This window comes from Triplophysa rosa, linkage group LG11 (assembly GCF_024868665.1).
Source record: "Triplophysa rosa linkage group LG11, Trosa_1v2, whole genome shotgun sequence".
In the NCBI taxonomy this organism is placed as follows: domain Eukaryota; kingdom Metazoa; phylum Chordata; class Actinopteri; order Cypriniformes; family Nemacheilidae; genus Triplophysa; species Triplophysa rosa.
In genome coordinates, this window is record NC_079900.1 from 9,014,869 (window position 1) to 9,033,652 (window position 18,784).

At 37.6% G+C, this 18,784-nt stretch overlaps 2 protein-coding genes across 2 annotated transcripts; both read left to right on the forward strand.

Moving 5' to 3' along the window:
• Nucleotides 1–916: 916 nt before the first annotated feature.
• On the forward strand, nt 917–14,899 carry slc17a7a (solute carrier family 17 member 7a). The gene is made up of 13 exons (XM_057347187.1): nt 917–1,106; nt 8,948–9,200; nt 9,667–9,785; nt 9,942–10,056; nt 10,189–10,276; nt 10,573–10,659; nt 10,752–10,894; nt 11,074–11,223; nt 11,386–11,518; nt 12,031–12,141; nt 12,355–12,482; nt 12,584–12,653; nt 12,860–14,899. Exons 1-13 carry the CDS (start codon nt 1,045–1,047, stop codon nt 13,147–13,149), a joined length of 1,749 nt encoding a protein of 582 aa, XP_057203170.1. The 5' UTR covers nt 917–1,044; the 3' UTR covers nt 13,150–14,899.
• A 934-nt stretch (nt 14,900–15,833) lies between these two features.
• On the forward strand, nt 15,834–18,679 carry zgc:55558 (GTPase KRas). Its single transcript, XM_057346145.1, has 5 exons — nt 15,834–16,155; nt 16,469–16,580; nt 16,699–16,877; nt 17,291–17,450; nt 17,612–18,679. The coding sequence occupies exons 2-5, from the start codon at nt 16,470–16,472 to the stop codon at nt 17,723–17,725; spliced, it is 564 nt and encodes a 187-aa protein (XP_057202128.1). The 5' UTR covers nt 15,834–16,155; nt 16,469; the 3' UTR covers nt 17,726–18,679.
• The last annotated feature ends 105 nt before the right edge of the window (nt 18,680–18,784 follow it).

Sequence of the window (18,784 nt, forward strand, 5' to 3'; positions counted from 1 at the left end):
CCTCTGACCTCTAGCATCAACAAGGCATTTTCGCCCACAGGACTGCCGCATACTGGATGTTTTTCCCTTTTCACACCATTCTTTGTAAACCCTAGAAATGGTTGTGCGTGAAAATCCCAGTAACTGAGCAGATTGTGAAATACTCAGACCGGCCCGTCTGGCACCAACAACCATGCCACGCTCAAAATTGCTTAAATCACCTTTCTTTCCCATTCTGACATTCAGTTTGGAGTTCAGGAGATTGTCTTGACCAGGACCACACCCCTAAATGCATTGAAGCAACTGCCATGTGATTGGTTGATTAGATAATTGCATTAATGAGAAATTGAACAGGTGTTCCTAATAATCCTTTAGGTGAGTGTATATATATACTGTATATACAGTATATAGGCTAGGCCTGTGAAAAATAAAAGGCTCTTAAGGATACAGCTTTGTGTTAGCATGTTATTTCCCCTGACTGTTATTTCCTCGTACTAGGTGACATGACAGTCAGAATCATGAAGGTTCATTTATTGCACAAATCTCCCTTCTGATATGAAGTTTCTATATTAAACACAAGGTGGCGACAGCCTATCCACTAACTTTTACAGGAGAACCCGAGCTCCCTAACCTTTTAAATACAGTTATTGCACATTTTTTCACATTTTATTGTTAACATTTGTTTAATGTTTACTAAATCATTAGTAAATCATGTGAAGCTTGCTTCACAGTTTAACTTCTAAATTTGTAGGCTATGTATGCATAAAAAGTTATATTTATTAGTTGATTAGTTCATAACTTGATGAATGTTTTTCTAAATGAAAAGATTTTTTTAGAAATGTTTGGAAATGATTACTTGCTGTTTATAAAGCAATCCGGATTCAGGACCACGGACAGAGAGAGGATGTAACTGTGTGTGTGTGTCTGTGCCCACGGAGATAGTAAACCAGACATGTGCGTGTGCGTGTGTGTGTGTGTGTGTGTGTGTGAGAGAGAGAGAGAGAGAGAGAGAGAGAGAGGCTGCACGGGACAGGAACACACCGGTCGGACTTGAAAGTTGCGAGGATGGAGATCCGTCCGGACCGCTTCAAGGCTCAGGCTGGAAAAACCTTGGGGAAAATACACAGGTAATCTCTTGAAGTATTTTGATGATCATTTATTAGCTATTGTTTAAATATGTGCATAATCTTAGTCTTCTCTTGGATTATCTGTAGCCTGTTATATAAAGTCTACGGTATGTGCAGTGTGTTAATATTCGCTTTGAAAGTTGATTTAAGAAAATCTGGAATATTTGCTATAAAGTGTATGTTGGTGATTGAAACTCACTTTTTGGGTAAAAATGAGAAAGAATCTAACCGTATATCAGGTTTAGCCTATTGTGCTGACTATAAAAGTGCTTGCGTTCCCTTGCAATCCCCATGTGCGTGCGTATCCTGCTTCAAGATGTCAGGTGTAAACTCTTGTCGTGATTGAGTCGCAGTCAAAGGTGTTTTATCTAATCTGGCAGAACGCATAATCGCCCACTCTGCCCGATTGAGAAGATTGTCCAGATGGATCAGATTAGTTTGCGGTTAACCCGGTGTGCCAGACATCTGACGCGTTAGTCGCACGCTTTCTTCTGTTATATGCGCGTGAGCAAGCTCGTATTGTTCCACCTGAGCGTCAGGTAGGTCCAGCCATCACTGCACAGCCCATGAGTTCAAATTCTTGACCACGCGCAGATTGCAGGAATATGACCAAATCAGGCCTTTATGCGTCATAAATTGCAAGTGATTTTGTTACAAAAATGTAATATTAATATTTATACAAAATAAAACTTATATAAATCTGCATGATGAAGCAACAATTCCAGTATTTTATTATTTCTATAAGTTTAAAAGAAAAAAACGATGAGATATTTATTTTAAACCAGACACGCTGGTATTTTATGGAGGACTAAACCTGCAAAAATTATAAATAAATAAATGTATAAATAAATAAATATATAAACTAATAAATGTAATAATATGAAAATAAATAAAGGAATGAATGGTTTGATAAAACAAAATAATTCGTTTTAGCTATTATTGATCTTAGCATTAACTTTTCTTTTCATTTTTTAAATTGATTTATTATTTTTTGTGTCCATTTTTAATTATTTTTAATTATTATTATTTTTTATTTTTAGATTATTTTATTTATCATTTCCTTTTATTTTTACATTTATTTATTTATACGTTTATTTATTTTTATATTTATTTATTATCGCATGTATTTATTTCCACTTTTATTTATTTATTCTTGTATTTATTCTTACTTTTCTGTGTCTTGTATGATAATTAGATGGGTTGGTCTTGCCTACTATTGGTTCAGCGTAGATTGAAGCGTTTGATCGATTACTCTTGACTTGTTTTGGACTAACGTCACGTCACTCACTGATCGTTTGCTTCGTGTATAACGTTTATGGCGTGCGCACAATTAGCTAGAGAGTTACAGCATTTAGCCAATGAAGTCGATAACCATGCATCAAATGACTGTGTGTCATTCAGATTAGATGCACTTATTGATGATTTATTACAGATTGACGGCGAGATAAATGACAAAGTTCTCCCTCGGTTGTTAGCCTCTTTGCAGCACATTCAAACTCTGTGCGAGTCAGAGGGTGCTATGGTGGTGTTACAGTTCAACTGGTGAAAATCATAAAGCACAAAATGTAATAAGGTTTAACTACACAGATGAGCTTGTAAATCGAAGTCGCAAGCTAACGCTTTGTCAAAGTGATAGTTATAAGCAGCCTTTCGGTTAGAAAAAGCGTAAAGATTTAATGTAACATGATGTAACAATGTAAATGAATTGAGACATAGTGAACTTAAGTCACAAGTTAACACGGTAGTAATGAGCATCGTTCTTTCACTACAGGGGCCATCAAATGGAAACCATTCCTTCTAAAACGACGTGGTTACTAAACGGTACTTGTAAACTACATTTCATAAGAGATAAATAACACAGAGGTCACAAGTTAAGACGGGCATATTCCCTTGATTCATCCAGCTGCATATTGTTGTGTGACATCTTGATATTATTGCAAAGATCTGCAGCAGCTAGCCTTGTGAAATTGCTTAGTGTGATTTTTACCGTAGTGATACGCTGCCTCGCTTTATTGCATGGGTACGAATCCCGTGTCAAATCGCTTTATTTATTTTTTCACCTCGCTTCAGCCGTTACGGGCGATCATACCAATAATTTGCAATCTTAACAAGAATGTCAAAATCATGTTACAAGAAAGTCTGTGTTTATTATACATCTTAATATCAAGTCGTCTTGTGCTTTCAGAATCGACGAATCTGCTGAGGTCGTTCATGCACTTCTTTGGCAGAGGACCTGTAACCGCAACTTGGTCACCTCTTTAGCACCCCCTGACTCGCACAGATTTTGAAGAACTTTGTCATTTATCTCGCCGTCAATCTGTAATAAAACATCAATAAGCGCAACGAATCTAAATGACACATAGTCATTTGATGCATGGTTATCGACTTCATTGGCTAAATACTGTAACTCTCTAGCAAATTTGTGCGCCCGCCATAGTTAACGTTATACACGAAGCAAACGATCAGTGAGTGACGTGACGTTAGTCCAAAACAAGTCAAGAGTAATCGATCAAACGCTTCAATCTACGCTGAACCAATAGTAGGCAAGACCAACCCATCTAATTATCATACAAGACACAGAAAAGTAAGAATAAATTCAAGAATAAATAAATAAACGTGGAAATAAATACATGCGATAATAAATAAATATAAAAATAAATAAACGTATAAATAAATAAATGTAAAAAATAAAAGGAAATGATAAATAAAATAATCTAAAAATAATAATAAAAAAAAAAAATATGGACACAAAAAATAATAAATCAATTTAAATAATGAAAAAAAAGTTAAAGCTAAGATCAATAATAGCTAAAACGAATTATTTTGTTTTATCAAACCATTCATTCCTTTATTTATTTTCATATTATTACATTTATTCGTTTATATTTTTATTTATTTATTTATACATTTATTTATTTATAATTTTGCAGGTTTAGTCCTCCATAGTATTTTGGTAGATTAGCTAAGAGTTTTAAAATCCATTACTAAATTGTAGTTATTAATTTAATATCTGTCCAGGCAACATAGAAATTTATTAATTATCCTAAATACTGAAACGTTGGAAAAACATTGTTGTGTCATCGCAGAGTCATGCCAAGAGTTAGGCTACTAGGGTGCAATTTGTGTTGTTAAAAGCAGAGTGCGCATTTTGCCGAAACACTTCCGTGGGATTCATTTTAGGTAGCAACTAAACATTTAAATCCAGATCGGAAATAGCTCATCAGAAACACACACGCACACGCACACGCACATCTGTCGGCGCTACAAATCCCCGAATGGCCCCTCCACATCATTTGCTCCTCTCGCGCGAACCCTTTAGATGCGCGAGGTTGGGATTAAATGACGGACAACACTTTTTCATATTATTTTGCACGTGCGGGTTTGCCTCACTGAAGTCATTTTAGTATCCTAAAACTTGAAAAAAAATACTTGAAAAAAAGAATGCACACGTCTCCACTTCTTTTGTCTTAAAGTAATCGACAAGAAAACAAGAGCCTGCGCTGTGCAGACTGATGGTAATAACCGAAAGACATATGACATTTTCATTTTAAATTGTTAGGCCAGGATTATGTTTGACCATGAATTAATCATCGCACAGCAATTCCAAGCACAATTTCAATTTAATCTCAACATTTTTCATGTTTTAAAAAATAGCCAAAACCATGAGCTGTCTGCATTTAGATTTATAACTGTTTCATACTTTTACTTATCTGTTAGTTCTGGCTGGTAATTCACACCTTTGGCATGTTGTGGCACTAACCCTAATCTGGATCAGAGCTTTGTGCAGTAAAATAAGGTCTGAAGCAGAGCTAACCTCAATTTGGATGTAAAGTTTACACAGGGTTAAGTATAAAAACCACCTGATATCTGTATAAAGGTTTGTGTTAGAACTTTAAAAAAGCTGATTCCTGACACTTTGTTCTGATATGAGACGATATGATATGAGATGTCACTGATAATATTTTAGAGAATAGCAGCCAGCAGGTGATTAATCATTTAAAGCTCAGCGATATGCATCTCTTCTGTTTCAGCCTCACAAGCCAGCTATGGAAACCACACCTGCAGTCCTGTCATATCTTTTTTATCCCTCTCTACTCCTTCACTTCATCTCTCCACCTCACTCGTCTCATTTAAGCATTCTTCAGTCACATCCATTCCTCCCCATTAAATATATTCGATCAGTCACAAATTCCGCTTTCATGCCACTTTTAAAGGGATAGTTCGTCCAAAAATGAAAAATCTGTCATCATTTACTCACCCTCAGGTTGCTTCAAACCTGTATACATTTCTTTGTTCCAATGAACACAGAAAGATTTTCGGAAGAATGTTAGCAATTTTCAGTTCTGAGACATCATCCACTACCATAGTAGTAAAAAAATAGATTTTTTTTGTTCTGTTGAACACATAATGAGATATTTTGAAGAATTTAGGAAAACAAAGAGTTCTCGGGCACCTTTGACTACCATTGGTACCATTGATGTCCTGGAACTGAAAATGACTAACATTCTTCCAAATATCTTTCTTTGTGTTCATCGGAGCAAAGTAATTTATACAGGTTCATACAAATAACATGAGCGTGAGTAAATGATGACAGATTTTTTTTATGAACTATCCCTTTAAGTAAAATTTTAATTTACTAAATTTACACTGACATTTCATGTTTATCACTTCTGTTTTGCATGTTGACTGTGAAGGTTAGGCTGCTGGGATGTGTATAGGTTTGATTGTGTGTGTGTGTCAGGAGGGGGGAAGTATCTCCCCAGGTGACACAGTCCCACTGAGACCCAATCTGTTCAATAGAGGCAGGGGAGGGTCAGAGGAGTTTGGCATACAAATCATATCACAACGCTGATGCTAGAACAGAAAGAAATGTGTGGAGGGGAGGGGTGAGCGAAATGGAGATTTGTGGATCAGCTTTAATCTCTTACCTTACAACATCATCAAAATTTTCCATGCAATGCTCCAAACAAGGTCAAAAAGGTGGCAAGCTGCCGAAAACCTTTCTGTGCATTAATTGACACGGGGACAGTGAACCCTAATGGCAGGATGAATAAAACATACATATAGATGGAAGAATTGATTGGGGGAGAGTGGGAAAGGGTCTTGTGGGATTATGTAATCTTTTTTTACTGTTGTGTCTTCATCCTCTTACAGCTAGATTAAACAGAAAAGAGAGTGTGCGTGTAAATGTATCTGTTTGTGTGAGTAATATACTTTTCAGGTCACCACAGATACATATCGCTATAGCGACATGCTCTATAGCTACAACAACTTTAATTTCTGTACAATTCTGGTGCATTTAAAGGCATGGTTTACATATGGCCCATAGCTGTGTGCGTGCGCGTGTGTGCGTGCGTGTGTGTGCGTGCGTGTGTGTGTTTGCGTGTGTGTGTGTACTGGTTAAGCTATTTGTGAGGGCCAAATGTCCTCAGTACCATAGTGAAATACGTGTGAACCCACTTGTGAGGACATTTTACTTGTCCTTACTAAATAAAAAGGCTCATAATTGGCTCAAATAGTGTTTTTCTTTAAATGTAATAGAGGGCACATGTTTGTGTGATTACTAGGTTAAGGGTTAGGGTTAGGGATTGAATATATCATAAGCCTGATATAAAATCAATGGAAGTCTATGTAATGTCCTCACTAGTATACTCAAACAAACCTGTGTGTGTGTGTGTCCATTTGCATATACAGGTACACCTGAGTGTGTTGACCTTGATATGCAGAGAGGTCAATGAGAGATCGATAAAAACTATCAAACATTTGCTGAGATAGTGCTGTTAGTGAATTTGCAGATGTGTACGTATTAGAGGTTACAATTCAGTTTTGGTATCTATATGCTGATGTTAAAGGGACAGTTCACCCAAAACTAAAAATTCTGTCATCATTTGCTCACCCTTGAGTTGTTCCTAATCTGTATAAATGTCTTTGTTCTGATGAACACAGAGAAAGATATTTGGAAGAATGCTATTAACCAAACATTTCTTGGCCACCGTCGACTACCATTGAAGGAAAACGTATGTTTGCTGTCCTACATTCTTTAAAGTATCTTCTTTTCAACAGAACAAATAAATCGATAAAGCAATTGTATGAGTATGGTAGTCAATGGTGGCCAAGAATTGTCTGAAATTAAATTAAGTAATTAAAGACAGTTTTCATTTTTTGGTGAACTGATCCTTTGAAGTGCATCATTCACCTTTGAGTGTGTTTATGTCTCTTATATTTTTATTTATATTTATGGCTCTTTATATCTTTATTCTTACAGCACAGTGTAGAGAAAACAGGGAATGATATTGGATGAGAGAGAGGAAAACGGGAGCTGGGACAGGATCATGAGTCAGGATTCAGTACAGTTTTCACACCATCCCCTTCTGCTGTTCACCTGTCTTATAAAATGGCCTAAACACACACACATAGGTCGGCTGGTTCATCATGAAGTGTAGCATGTGATTTAGATGATCTTACTGTTGTTGTATTACGAGATGCTAAAGTGCATGATCTGTAATCCTGGATTTTTTATGTCCAGTGGACACGTGGTACAGCACGCATACAGGCACATAAGAGAAAGCAAACGTGTGAGTCTTCATGAATATATGAAGGTATTAATTACAGCCAACAGTCATTCTCATTAGTGGACAGCATATGTTTCCCGCTGTTGGCTGCAATCTGTTTTTAACCATCTTTAACCTTAATTACACATCCTTATGAGTTAATGTGTGTGAATGCTTTTTTACAAATTATCCTCTTTTTTTCATATCTTTCCTGTCACTCTTTTTATCTCCGGAAGTGAATATTTTCTATAATCCTAATCTGAGGGTGGGGTTGCAGATTATCGGTGGATAAAAGAGGAATAGGGGAAATTCAGGGGAAGGGCTACATGAGTCATGGGTGCGAGATGTTTTAGTCATAATCGAAGCACATTGAGGCACTTTGGTCTTTTTTGTTTGTCTAGAACACGTTGTAGAATTAATCTTCTCTCTGACATACAAACACGCACACATGCACTCAACTCTTCTTCATTTCTCTTCATGATTGTTGTTTGAGGGATTATGAGGGATCTGCTTTGTAGGAAAGAGAGGAATAAGTATGGAAGGAGGCAGTGATTAAAACACATACTGCATTGTGATATGTGTCTATGAGATCTGTGAAGACCATGAATTGTTCCCAATATTCTACATTACTTAAAAGATGTTGTTTGGGTGAATCTCACAAAACATATAAAGAATGTGTTTCACCATAAAAGACATATATTTTTATAGATCATTTATGGATATTTTTTGTATCCACACATGAAAACCTTCAATTTAAAGTAAGCCGTGTTTGTCATGTTTATTGGCTGGATGCGTTGGAGGCAGGTTGCATGCGCAGATGGTCCCTCTTTAGGTCTCTGCTGGACTCCCATGTACTGCAATCCAGTGAGGCACTCATTCTTGTTCCATGTCCTCTCTCCCTCTGTTTCTTCTCTCTATGACCCACCTGCATTTGGGTGTACTGTATATGAGATGTAGTTTTATGTCATGTGAGGGTTCCCTATTAAAGAATTTCAAGTGGGTTAGCTTCAAGACCCAGATTTTACATTGGACATTAGGTGGCAATCAATACACTAGCAGATTTGATATTTTATATCAAAATCAAACATTGGGCCCATTTTTTTTTGTTTTCTTGTTTTGTTAATGGCATTCATGGATTAGGGAATGTCAGACAACCTGCCTATATACTGAGATTGACATATACATGTATCTAACTTTCTTTTTGTTGTCTAGCTGTCTATTACTGTAACGGAAGATTCAGAAAGTTTGTGGTAAATATTTATTTAACCCTTGCATTGAATGTACCTCCAGACTCCTCGAGAAACGGCAGCAAAATGGCGAGACCATTGAGTTGTCGGCAGAGGGTCGTCCTGAGCTGGTGGAGGAGAAGGAACTTCCCGTCGTGGACTGCACGTGTTTCGGGATGCCGCGCCGTTACATCATCGCAATCCTGTCGGGACTGGGATTCTGCATTTCCTTCGGCATCCGCTGTAACCTGGGCGTGGCCATTGTCAGCATGGTCAATGATCACACCATTTATTATGGGAAAAAACCCGTAATAGTGGTTAGTATGAAGACAGATATTGTATCTATTCATTTGGAATTGGAATTTTTAACCTTTGTACCCATACAATCAATAATTTATACATAGTTTGAAGGAAAAAAATCTATAAGTTGTACATCATTAGCCAGTTATGTGTCTCCACCCAGTTGTCTGTGAGACTGTGTTTCCAGACTGTGAGAGGGTATCAGCTTTGGTTTATTCCTAAGTAATTTAGTAACACTTCAGTCACACTTTTGCTTCAATAAACTGACTAGAACAACTCTGTTTTTAACCCTTTTTAGATACTTTTGTACACGCCTTAACACATTTCCAATGTATCATTACACAGAAAAAGGATAATTTAAGTTATCCGATACATTGACGAATGATATTACACGTATTAAATATACTGTACAAGCACTGCATCTTAAGAAGATTGAACACAGTTGGATGAGAGCAGTTTGACTGTCTTTTTTCTTTTTGTCAGGCTGCTCAGTTCACATGGGATCCAGAGACGGTGGGGATGATTCACGGCTCGTTCTTCTGGGGGTACATCGTCACGCAAATCCCTGGGGGATTCATCTGTCAAAAATTTGCTGCAAACAGGTAGTGTGATCAGCAAAATTGGCATGTTTTTTTCTGAGCGGTTTTAGTTGGGAGAAATGAGGATTGAATTATTGAACAGCACAATGAGGTGTTAACAGGATGTTTTAGTGTAATTAGACATCAGTAGAGTGTCTGGCATGTGTGTTTTGGTCACAGGGTATTTGGCTTCGCCATTGTGGCCACGTCGACCCTAAACATGCTGATCCCAGCGGCAGCAAGAGTTCACTACGGGCTTGTTATCATGGTCAGGATATGCCAAGGGCTTGTGGAGGTATGCCATCTGTGTGCCTGTGTGAATTTATGTGGAGTCTGAAATCTAAATGTATTATTGATTGCATAAGGCTGACGTGGTGTCATGGTTACATGCAGTGTATTTTACTTTTTCTTATTTCACAACTGTAAGGGTGTGTCATATCCTGCCTGCCACGGGATCTGGGCCAAATGGGCTCCACCCTTAGAAAGAAGTCGACTGGCTACAACAGCGTTTTGTGGTGAGATGTCAGCATCACTTGAGTCCATCATTTATCATTGTCATATCAATTTATTAAAACTGTTGTTTTCATCCAGTGGTCATCAAAGGAGATAGAAAACAGAATGTTTCATAAATCTATTTAGCGTTGTATAATGTAATGTTATTTTTTAAATTGGTCCTTAAATTGGACCATACTCTGGATGGGGTGGTCCCTGTCTCCTGTCTCCTGTTAAACTTGAAAACCTTCAAATCAAATAAAGTTTTGTGATGTGTTATTTGAAGTTCTCTCAGTTCTGACTGATTCTGTTCATTTAGGATCATATGCTGGTGCTGTTGTTGCAATGCCTTTGGCTGGAGTCTTGGTACAGTACACTGGCTGGTCTTCAGTGTTTTATGTGTATGGTAAGAAACCAACATGTCACAATATGACACAAAATTCTCTCCTCTCTTCAAACTTTCTCATTTCTTCTCCATCTTTTCTTCTTGTCTCACAGGTAGTGTAGGAATTTTCTGGTATCTCTTCTGGATTTTGGTGTCCTATGAGAGTCCAGCTGCTCACCCGACCATCACACCGGAAGAGAAGAAATACATTGAGGAGGCCATCGGGGAAACCGCCGGCCTGGTCAACCCCCTTCAGGTACATACACAAAGAGAAGCACAGACATTATTTTCTCACACAATTTTCTCCAAGCATCACCCTGACACACACACACACACACACACACACAGTAAATGTTCTCTCATTTCTCATCTCTAAATGCTGTGTGCCGCACTGTGCTGGATACATTCGACCTTTGCTTCTACTTTACTCTGCAGAAATTCAAGACTCCCTGGCGGCACTTTTTTACCTCTATGCCTGTGTACGCCATCATAGTGGCCAATTTCTGCAGAAGCTGGACATTCTACCTGCTCCTCATCAGCCAGCCTGCCTACTTCGAGGAGGTGTTTGGCTTTGAAATAAGCAAGGTGAAACACACTCACCTTTTATATGAGTAAATATGATTTGACCTTTTACAAAAACGTTTGCCTGATTGCCAACTATGGAAAGATATTTGCAGATATACTTTAACATTCTATAGATTCAAGAAGCAAGTCTTCATAAATGTGTTTAATTTTTCTGTTCTTCAGGTGGGCATGGTGTCTGCACTTCCTCATTTAGTGATGACCATCATAGTACCTATTGGAGGGCAACTAGCCGATTACCTGAGAACGCACAATTTAATGTCCACAACCAATGTCCGCAAACTCATGAACTGTGGAGGTAAGATAAAGAGTGTCCCCCGGTGTGACAAACTGGTTTCAAAAATGACACAAAAAGGAAAATACTGTCAATTTGTTTACTCACCTTCACGGTGATGTGAAACCAGAAGCTGATAAAAGACAAATAGAATAATAACGCTAAAGGGGTTTTGAACAACAGTAGGTGTGTAGAATCAGAAACTCTCAGTGTATGTGATGCATGTCAGATTATCTGCCTGTTTTTGCTCTGTCTGGTCCTATGATGGCAGCTGGAGTGATAATCTCAAATGCATCGATGCATGATACACTCACTCTCTCACAAACATCCACAACATACAACAACACACACTCTACATTAAAACAGATGGACCACAGCATCCTGGAAATAATTGCTGCTCCACGGAACAAAAACAGGTATGCTCAGATACAGGTACACCGTGGCCCATAGTGGACCCCATGTGTTCTTTTCAAAGGTCTATCAAAGCCACTGCTATTCCAAAGAGACTAAAATGTTTGTGTGTTTGTGTGTTTCAGGGTTTGGAATGGAAGCCACTTTACTGTTAGTTGTTGGTTTCTCACATACCAAAGCTGTGGCCATTTCTTTCCTTGTTCTCGCTGTTGGCTTCAGTGGATTTGCAATTTCAGGTTAGTAACAAAGAAAAACCCTAAAGAAAAAGGAACCAAAATGCAATATTCAGTGTTCTTCGAACTTAGGTTTAGTTCTGTTATAAAATGTAAAGCATACAATGTCCCAGCAATGCTGAAATGAAACCATGTGTTTTAGTTGCTGTTGGAGATTCATCTATGACAAACATTTCCGCATTTTCTTCATTTTCTCTCACATTCTTTCTCTCTCAGGGTTCAACGTGAATCATCTTGACATTGCTCCACGTTACGCCAGTATCCTGATGGGAATCTCCAATGGTGTGGGCACTTTGTCAGGAATGGTGTGTCCTCTCATTGTTGGAGCGATGACCAAACACAAGGTACGTGCTAATAATACCGTACAATTACTCATATCTTCACATTTGGATTGAATTTATGCAGTTGATATTTATTTATTTATTTTTGTTTGTTTTTCTTGTAGACACGTGAGGAGTGGCAGTATGTATTTCTCATTGCATCACTGGTGCATTATGGGGGCGTGGTGTTTTATGGTACGAAATGTGACTAAATTTGAGATTATATCTTTTTACACATCATTTTCATTCTATATGACATTCTATATGTTCAAACAGGCCAATGTAAACAAAATATACATTCTTTGTTGTCGTTACACATATACAATTACATCCAAAATAATGATTATTCAAAATTATATTAGTAATTTCTCTTGGTACTCAAAATGCATTTCATTTCCCAGGGATCTTTGCATCAGGTGAGAAGCAGCCATGGGCAGATGCTGAGGATACCAGTGAGGAGAAATGTGGCATTCTGGGAGAGGATGAACTGGCCAATGAAACAGAAGAGCTGTACAGGACTGGTGGACAGTATGGAGCTATAAACAACCCGCATACTGTTGGTCCAAATGGGGGCGGAGGTGGAAGTGGGGCAGGATGGGTAACAGATTGGGATAAAACAGAAGAATATGTTCAACCAGTTGGGACAAATAGTTATTTATATGGAGGTGAGGGAGAGAGGGAGCTCACATAGTAGGTGCAAGAGATTTTAACAGGTGTAGATAATAAACAGTGAATCGAGAAGTTAAATGAATAATATTAAGATCAAATAAATAGACTATATAAATAAATACTCTAAATAGTGAGTGAGTGAGTGAGTGAGTGAGTGAGTGAGTGAGTGAGTGAGTGAGTGAGTGAGTGAGTGAGTGAGTGAGTGAGTGAGTGAGTGAGTGAGTGTTGAAAAGAGTGTATGTGTTTTTAAAGTTATCAGATTGGGTTGCTTATTTTGATCATAAATCACACTTTGTGTGTGTTTGCAGATGAGATATTTATTTGTCAGTTTGAAAAAACAGCATTATGAAAGTGAAAAGATACTCATGGCTTTATTTGTGGTTCCTCAGAAGCCACACTGACAAAACCTTATCAAAAAGTAAAGATTTTCGGGCAGTTGTGCTATAACGCCAAAAGAGTCCTTACAATTTTTAATCTGAGGATCCCACAAAAAATGCCTCATGAATCGTGGATCTTTACAGTAAGTGGTGCTCTGTGAATTAATGGCTGTTGTATGTTTATAAACATACAGTATATGAGCTTTTGTGTATGTACATGGTGAGTGTATGTGCTTATATTTTTCTTGACTGTGCTCATGTTCCTCTTGTTTTATCCAGTGCTAAATGTGACCATGGATCACAAAACCAGTCTTAAGTAGCACGGGAACATTTTTAGTAAAAGACAAAAATACATTGTGTGGGTCAAAATGATCGATTTTTCTTTTATGCCAAAAATCATTAGGATATTAAGTAAAGATCATGTTCCGTGAAGATATTTTGTAAATTTCCTACCTGAAATATATCAAAACTTTATTTTTGTGAGTGGATGGTCTGCCACAGTGCCCCTGATTAACAACTTCAAAGGCAATTTTCTCAATATTTTGATTTTTTTGCGCTCTCAGATTCCTGAGTTTTAAACGGTTGTATCTCAGCCAGATATTGTCCTATTCTAACAACTCTTATATCTATAGAAAGTTTATTTATTCAGCTTTGAGATTATGTAAAAATATCAATTTCGAAAAATTGACCCATAAGACTGGTTTTGTTGTCCAGGGTCACAAATGGGTGCAAGCAAACCTATGGACGTGTCTTCATATATTTGTGTACATAGTGTGCTTATTTGTGTGTATGTGAGATTAAATGACCTATTCCTCATCACTGGGTCAGTGAACAAGTGATGATTTTTTGTTCTCTGATGTACAATGTTACTCATACTAAATACAAGCTTACATGTGATACACACATGTGGTACACACAGGGTCCATACATCTGTAGCTTTGGTTGGTTTTATGCACGTTGGAGGTTTATGCTTTACCGCCAGGCAAACCCCATACGAGTCCAAATATATATACAGACACAATCACAGAAACATCAGAAAAGCCAGGGGATTTGCAAGAATAAGTGCTGAGAATCTAGACAAAAGAAAGTTGAGAATGAGTATTTAGATTTTTCTCCCCTCTTATATGTCCAATGAAAGACTATTCAATCAGAGAGCATTATATGAGCTGAGGGATCAGATGACTCTTTCCTGTAATTTTATGTTTTTGTATTTTGTTTCCACGTATCTTTCCTAAATATTTATATGTTTTTGTTGAAAATGTAAGAAAATATAAACAACATCGAGATGAGATGCATCACTTTTTTCCCAAATGGAGAAATAAATTGAAATAATTTACAAAATGTACAAAGTGTATATGTCAAAATTCCTTGTGTACAATAAAACAGAAAACTGTATATACAGTGTTTTATTTTGTCCCTGCATTAGGCACTGAAACAGACACGGCTGGTGGTGATGTAGCCTATGTGTGACGTGCCTAAATAAGTCGAATTCCGTTGTTTCTGCATCACTCTGATTACTTTCCCTCGTGAGCTGTCATCGGGTTTTCTGCTTATACTTTTATCATCCCTCTCTTTCCCTCCTCCCTCACGCTTCTCTCCACCCACAAGAGGGCATCTGCTTGTCCTTTAATCTTCGCCTAAAATCACCAAGATAATCCCTCTATCCATCTGTCATTCAGAAAGAGAATGAGGCAGAACGCGTTCTTTGGATGCCAGTGCTATGTCGTTTTGAAATGTTTGCAGTGACATCTAGTGGTTAAAATAGTAAAGTCTGGCTAAAATAGGAGGTTATAAATAGATTTGACCATTTTTTTACGTTACGACGTAACGTTGTCTAAAATCCCGTTACGTTAATCCAGTCCATTTACAGCGTTATCTGCAGAAATTATTAAATAACTAAACGAATCTAAATTAAATTAAATTATTATTTCATATTATTTACACACATTCAGTATTTTAGTGCTTCTTTGTTGTAACAACTATGTATTAACACAAACAATCAAGTCGAATTGATTAAAATGTGAATAAATATGAATATGAAACTGATAAATTGGGAAAGTCTTTGAAGTTAATCTTAATCAGATAAATTAGTCCGTCGTATTGAAATATTTCAAAAAATTCTGATGGCTTGACTTGTCCCGCTGTCCTTTTAATATTTTAAACGAACCCGATTGGTCCAGACTCAGGGGGAAGACCATACTGGAAAATTTAGAAAGAGGCATTGCATTGCCATTGGCTAATTCTCACTTCCGTTTATTACTCGTCCAATAGAATTAGACATAGAAAAGGATCGGCTCAATTTCATTGGTCATTGCATTTAACGATCCCACCCCCTCCTCGCCCTCAATGAATCAGGGAGAGTCTTAGCCGAAAGGAGCTAATGCCTTTACGGGCGGATTTTTTTAGGTTTATCGTGACTTTTGAATCGTGGTGTGAAACATACTTTAAAAATACGAAAGTTTTACATTGTTACGGATGACGTTTTACTAGCTCAAGTGGATTTAACCTGCCTCCGTCTTCCGGAAGAGTTTAGTTTGTCTGATCGATCGTAATGTGGCTCAGGGGCTAATCCTTGGACTTCATTCAATACTAATTCATCTCGAAGCGCTTCGTTTTGGACAAGCGGACCTGTTTTAAAGACAACATACGAGGTAGAAAACACAAAAAGACCAGTTATTACATTTTTACCCGTTGATAGTCATTGGGATTAACGACAACAGCTACTGTTGTTTTAAACCGATTCTAACAGGCTAGGTAAATTGGGCTAGAGTTAAGAAAAGTTTAGCTTTATCCGTTAATTTTAATTGCTTGTCTTATTATAACGAGTTGGAAAACGTTTACCATCTTGAGTAATACTTATAGTCATGTTTTCCTGCTTTACGCTCCTGATTTCTCATTTAAATCCAGTCAGACTGCTACTTGTCTTTAACTCCCTCCCTCTCACCTCCTCTCTCTCTCACCCAGGATGACGGAGTACAAGCTGGTAGTTGTAGGGGCTGGTGGTGTTGGCAAAAGTGCACTGACCATCCAGCTCATTCAAAATCACTTTGTAGACGAGTATGATCCCACTATTGAGGTATGAGGTCTTCTGCTGTATGATCGTTTTTTATTATTCAAATGTGTTCTAAATTAGACGTCTTTGCTGCTGATCATAATTTACCAACGATGTTCTTTTGTGTCTCTAATCCATGTAGGACTCGTACAGAAAGCAGGTTGTGATTGATGGGGAGACGTGTTTATTAGACATTCTGGACACTGCAGGTCAGGAAGAGTACAGTGCCATGAGAGACCAGTATATGAGAACGGGAGAGGGGTTTCTTTGTGTATTTGCCATCAACAATGTCAAGTCTTTTGAGGATGTGCATCTATACAGGTACACAGTCACGCACAAAAAGAAACGGGATGTTTGTAATCCTTGGTTTCCATCATGGAGTAAACACCCATGTTTTTGCATGAAATTATATTTTTGGACCTGGGTTGTGTGGATATCCTGTGACGTGCTGTGTCCAGGACTTTCTGCATTTAAAGCTATTTTACTTCCTGAAAACCTTTTTAAATGTGATCAAATGGAAAAGTTGCTAAAACATGAGTTAGAAAACTCATCCCAGCATGGTGACATCACTGCAGATAATTGACCAACTTCCTTTTTTGTGCTATTTGGCAGCATGTGCTAAAATATGGATGAGTAAGAAGGTCAATGTGGATTTACAGAAAAGCCTACTTGAATGTCACACAGAAGTTGTATTTGTCTTCTTAAAAACATTGAATCATGATTTGTGAATGCAGGGAGCAAATAAACCGTGTCAAAGACAGCGACAACGTCCCAATGGTACTGGTAGGAAATAAAAGTGATTTGGCTTCTCGTAACGTGGAGTCACGTCAAGCCCAGGAGCTCGCCAGAAGTTACGGAGTTCCATTTGTTGAAACATCCGCCAAGACACGACAGGTGGGTGGAGACCAAGTTACGAAATTTACTTTGGCTTCTTAAATGATCACGTTCATGTTAGACCTTTGCTTTCATGTTCATGTAAGACTTTTTTTTATTAAATGTGAACATATTGCCATATTGTGTTTTAATGTTGTGTTATTTTGAAACTTTGTCTGCAGGGTGTCGAAGAGGCGTTTTACTCTCTTGTGCGGGAAATTAGAAAATACAAGGAGACAAACCGCAGCAATAAGAAGAGTAAAAATCACAAGCAAAGACGTTGCACTCTTTTATAACAGTACACACGTATAGCCTCGCACTGCACCCCTGTGATAGCAATGCACTCAATGTCTCACACACTACTGTAGCATCACACATTCATACACACTTAGTTTGATTCAGGCTGATGTGTAGAAACCTGGCTGTGTGTTTGTATGTATGCATGTTTGTTGTAGCGTGGGTGATTCATTGATTCTAAACATTGAATTGTTTGGAAATCTTTTTTTTCCACAGTGATATAACATTATCCAGTGTTTTGCCATAATCCCTTGTAACTAAAATTTTGGCTGGATAAATTGGTCTTGTAAGACTTAAGGTTATAGTTCTATAACAGTGCTTTATAACTACAGCAACAGGAAACAGTGAACTTTTTTTAATCGATTTGAGGGTGAAGGGATATACTTTAAGCTGGTAATGGGTAACTGTTTATTATGCTCCTCAGATTCCATTGCTTATAGAAAAAAATCATTGTTTATTTTGGATTGTGGGAGGAGCCTTGCAAATTAGCAAAATGTGTTAGCCAATCAGAGCACCTGCTCTGCACCAGCTTGACAACATGGTTCTGTTAGTGATCTTCAGGAAACAAGGAAGCTAAGAAGTCCCCTAAAATTTACAAAATGCAGGGAAAGCCCAGAGAAGGTGGTCACTTCTTTTTAAACCACTAACATGTGTGTTGTAGACCTCAAGAAAAGTGACCTGAAGTTTTCTGGTATTCAGTAAACTAAACCAGTAATTTGTCATTTTCACCTTTAATCAGATTCCCACAAAATGCATTTGACAGACGTTTTCTTTTTTCAATTACTTTGTGCCTAGGTTTGTACTTTAGACCGAACTTGAATGGGCCTTCACTGCTGTCTAATTTTGTAGTAATGGAAATTCAAATAAATGAAGCCAATCCTTTGTATTTTTAAACATCTGTATTTCATGGAAAAGTCCTGTAATTTTTCTTAATAAAATGAATATTGAACCATTTCAGTCACACCTACCAGCATTATATTTGGCATTAACATTTGACGTATTTTGATGAATCGTGTAAAATGCCACCTTTCAAGAGGCATTTATAACATGAGAGTAAG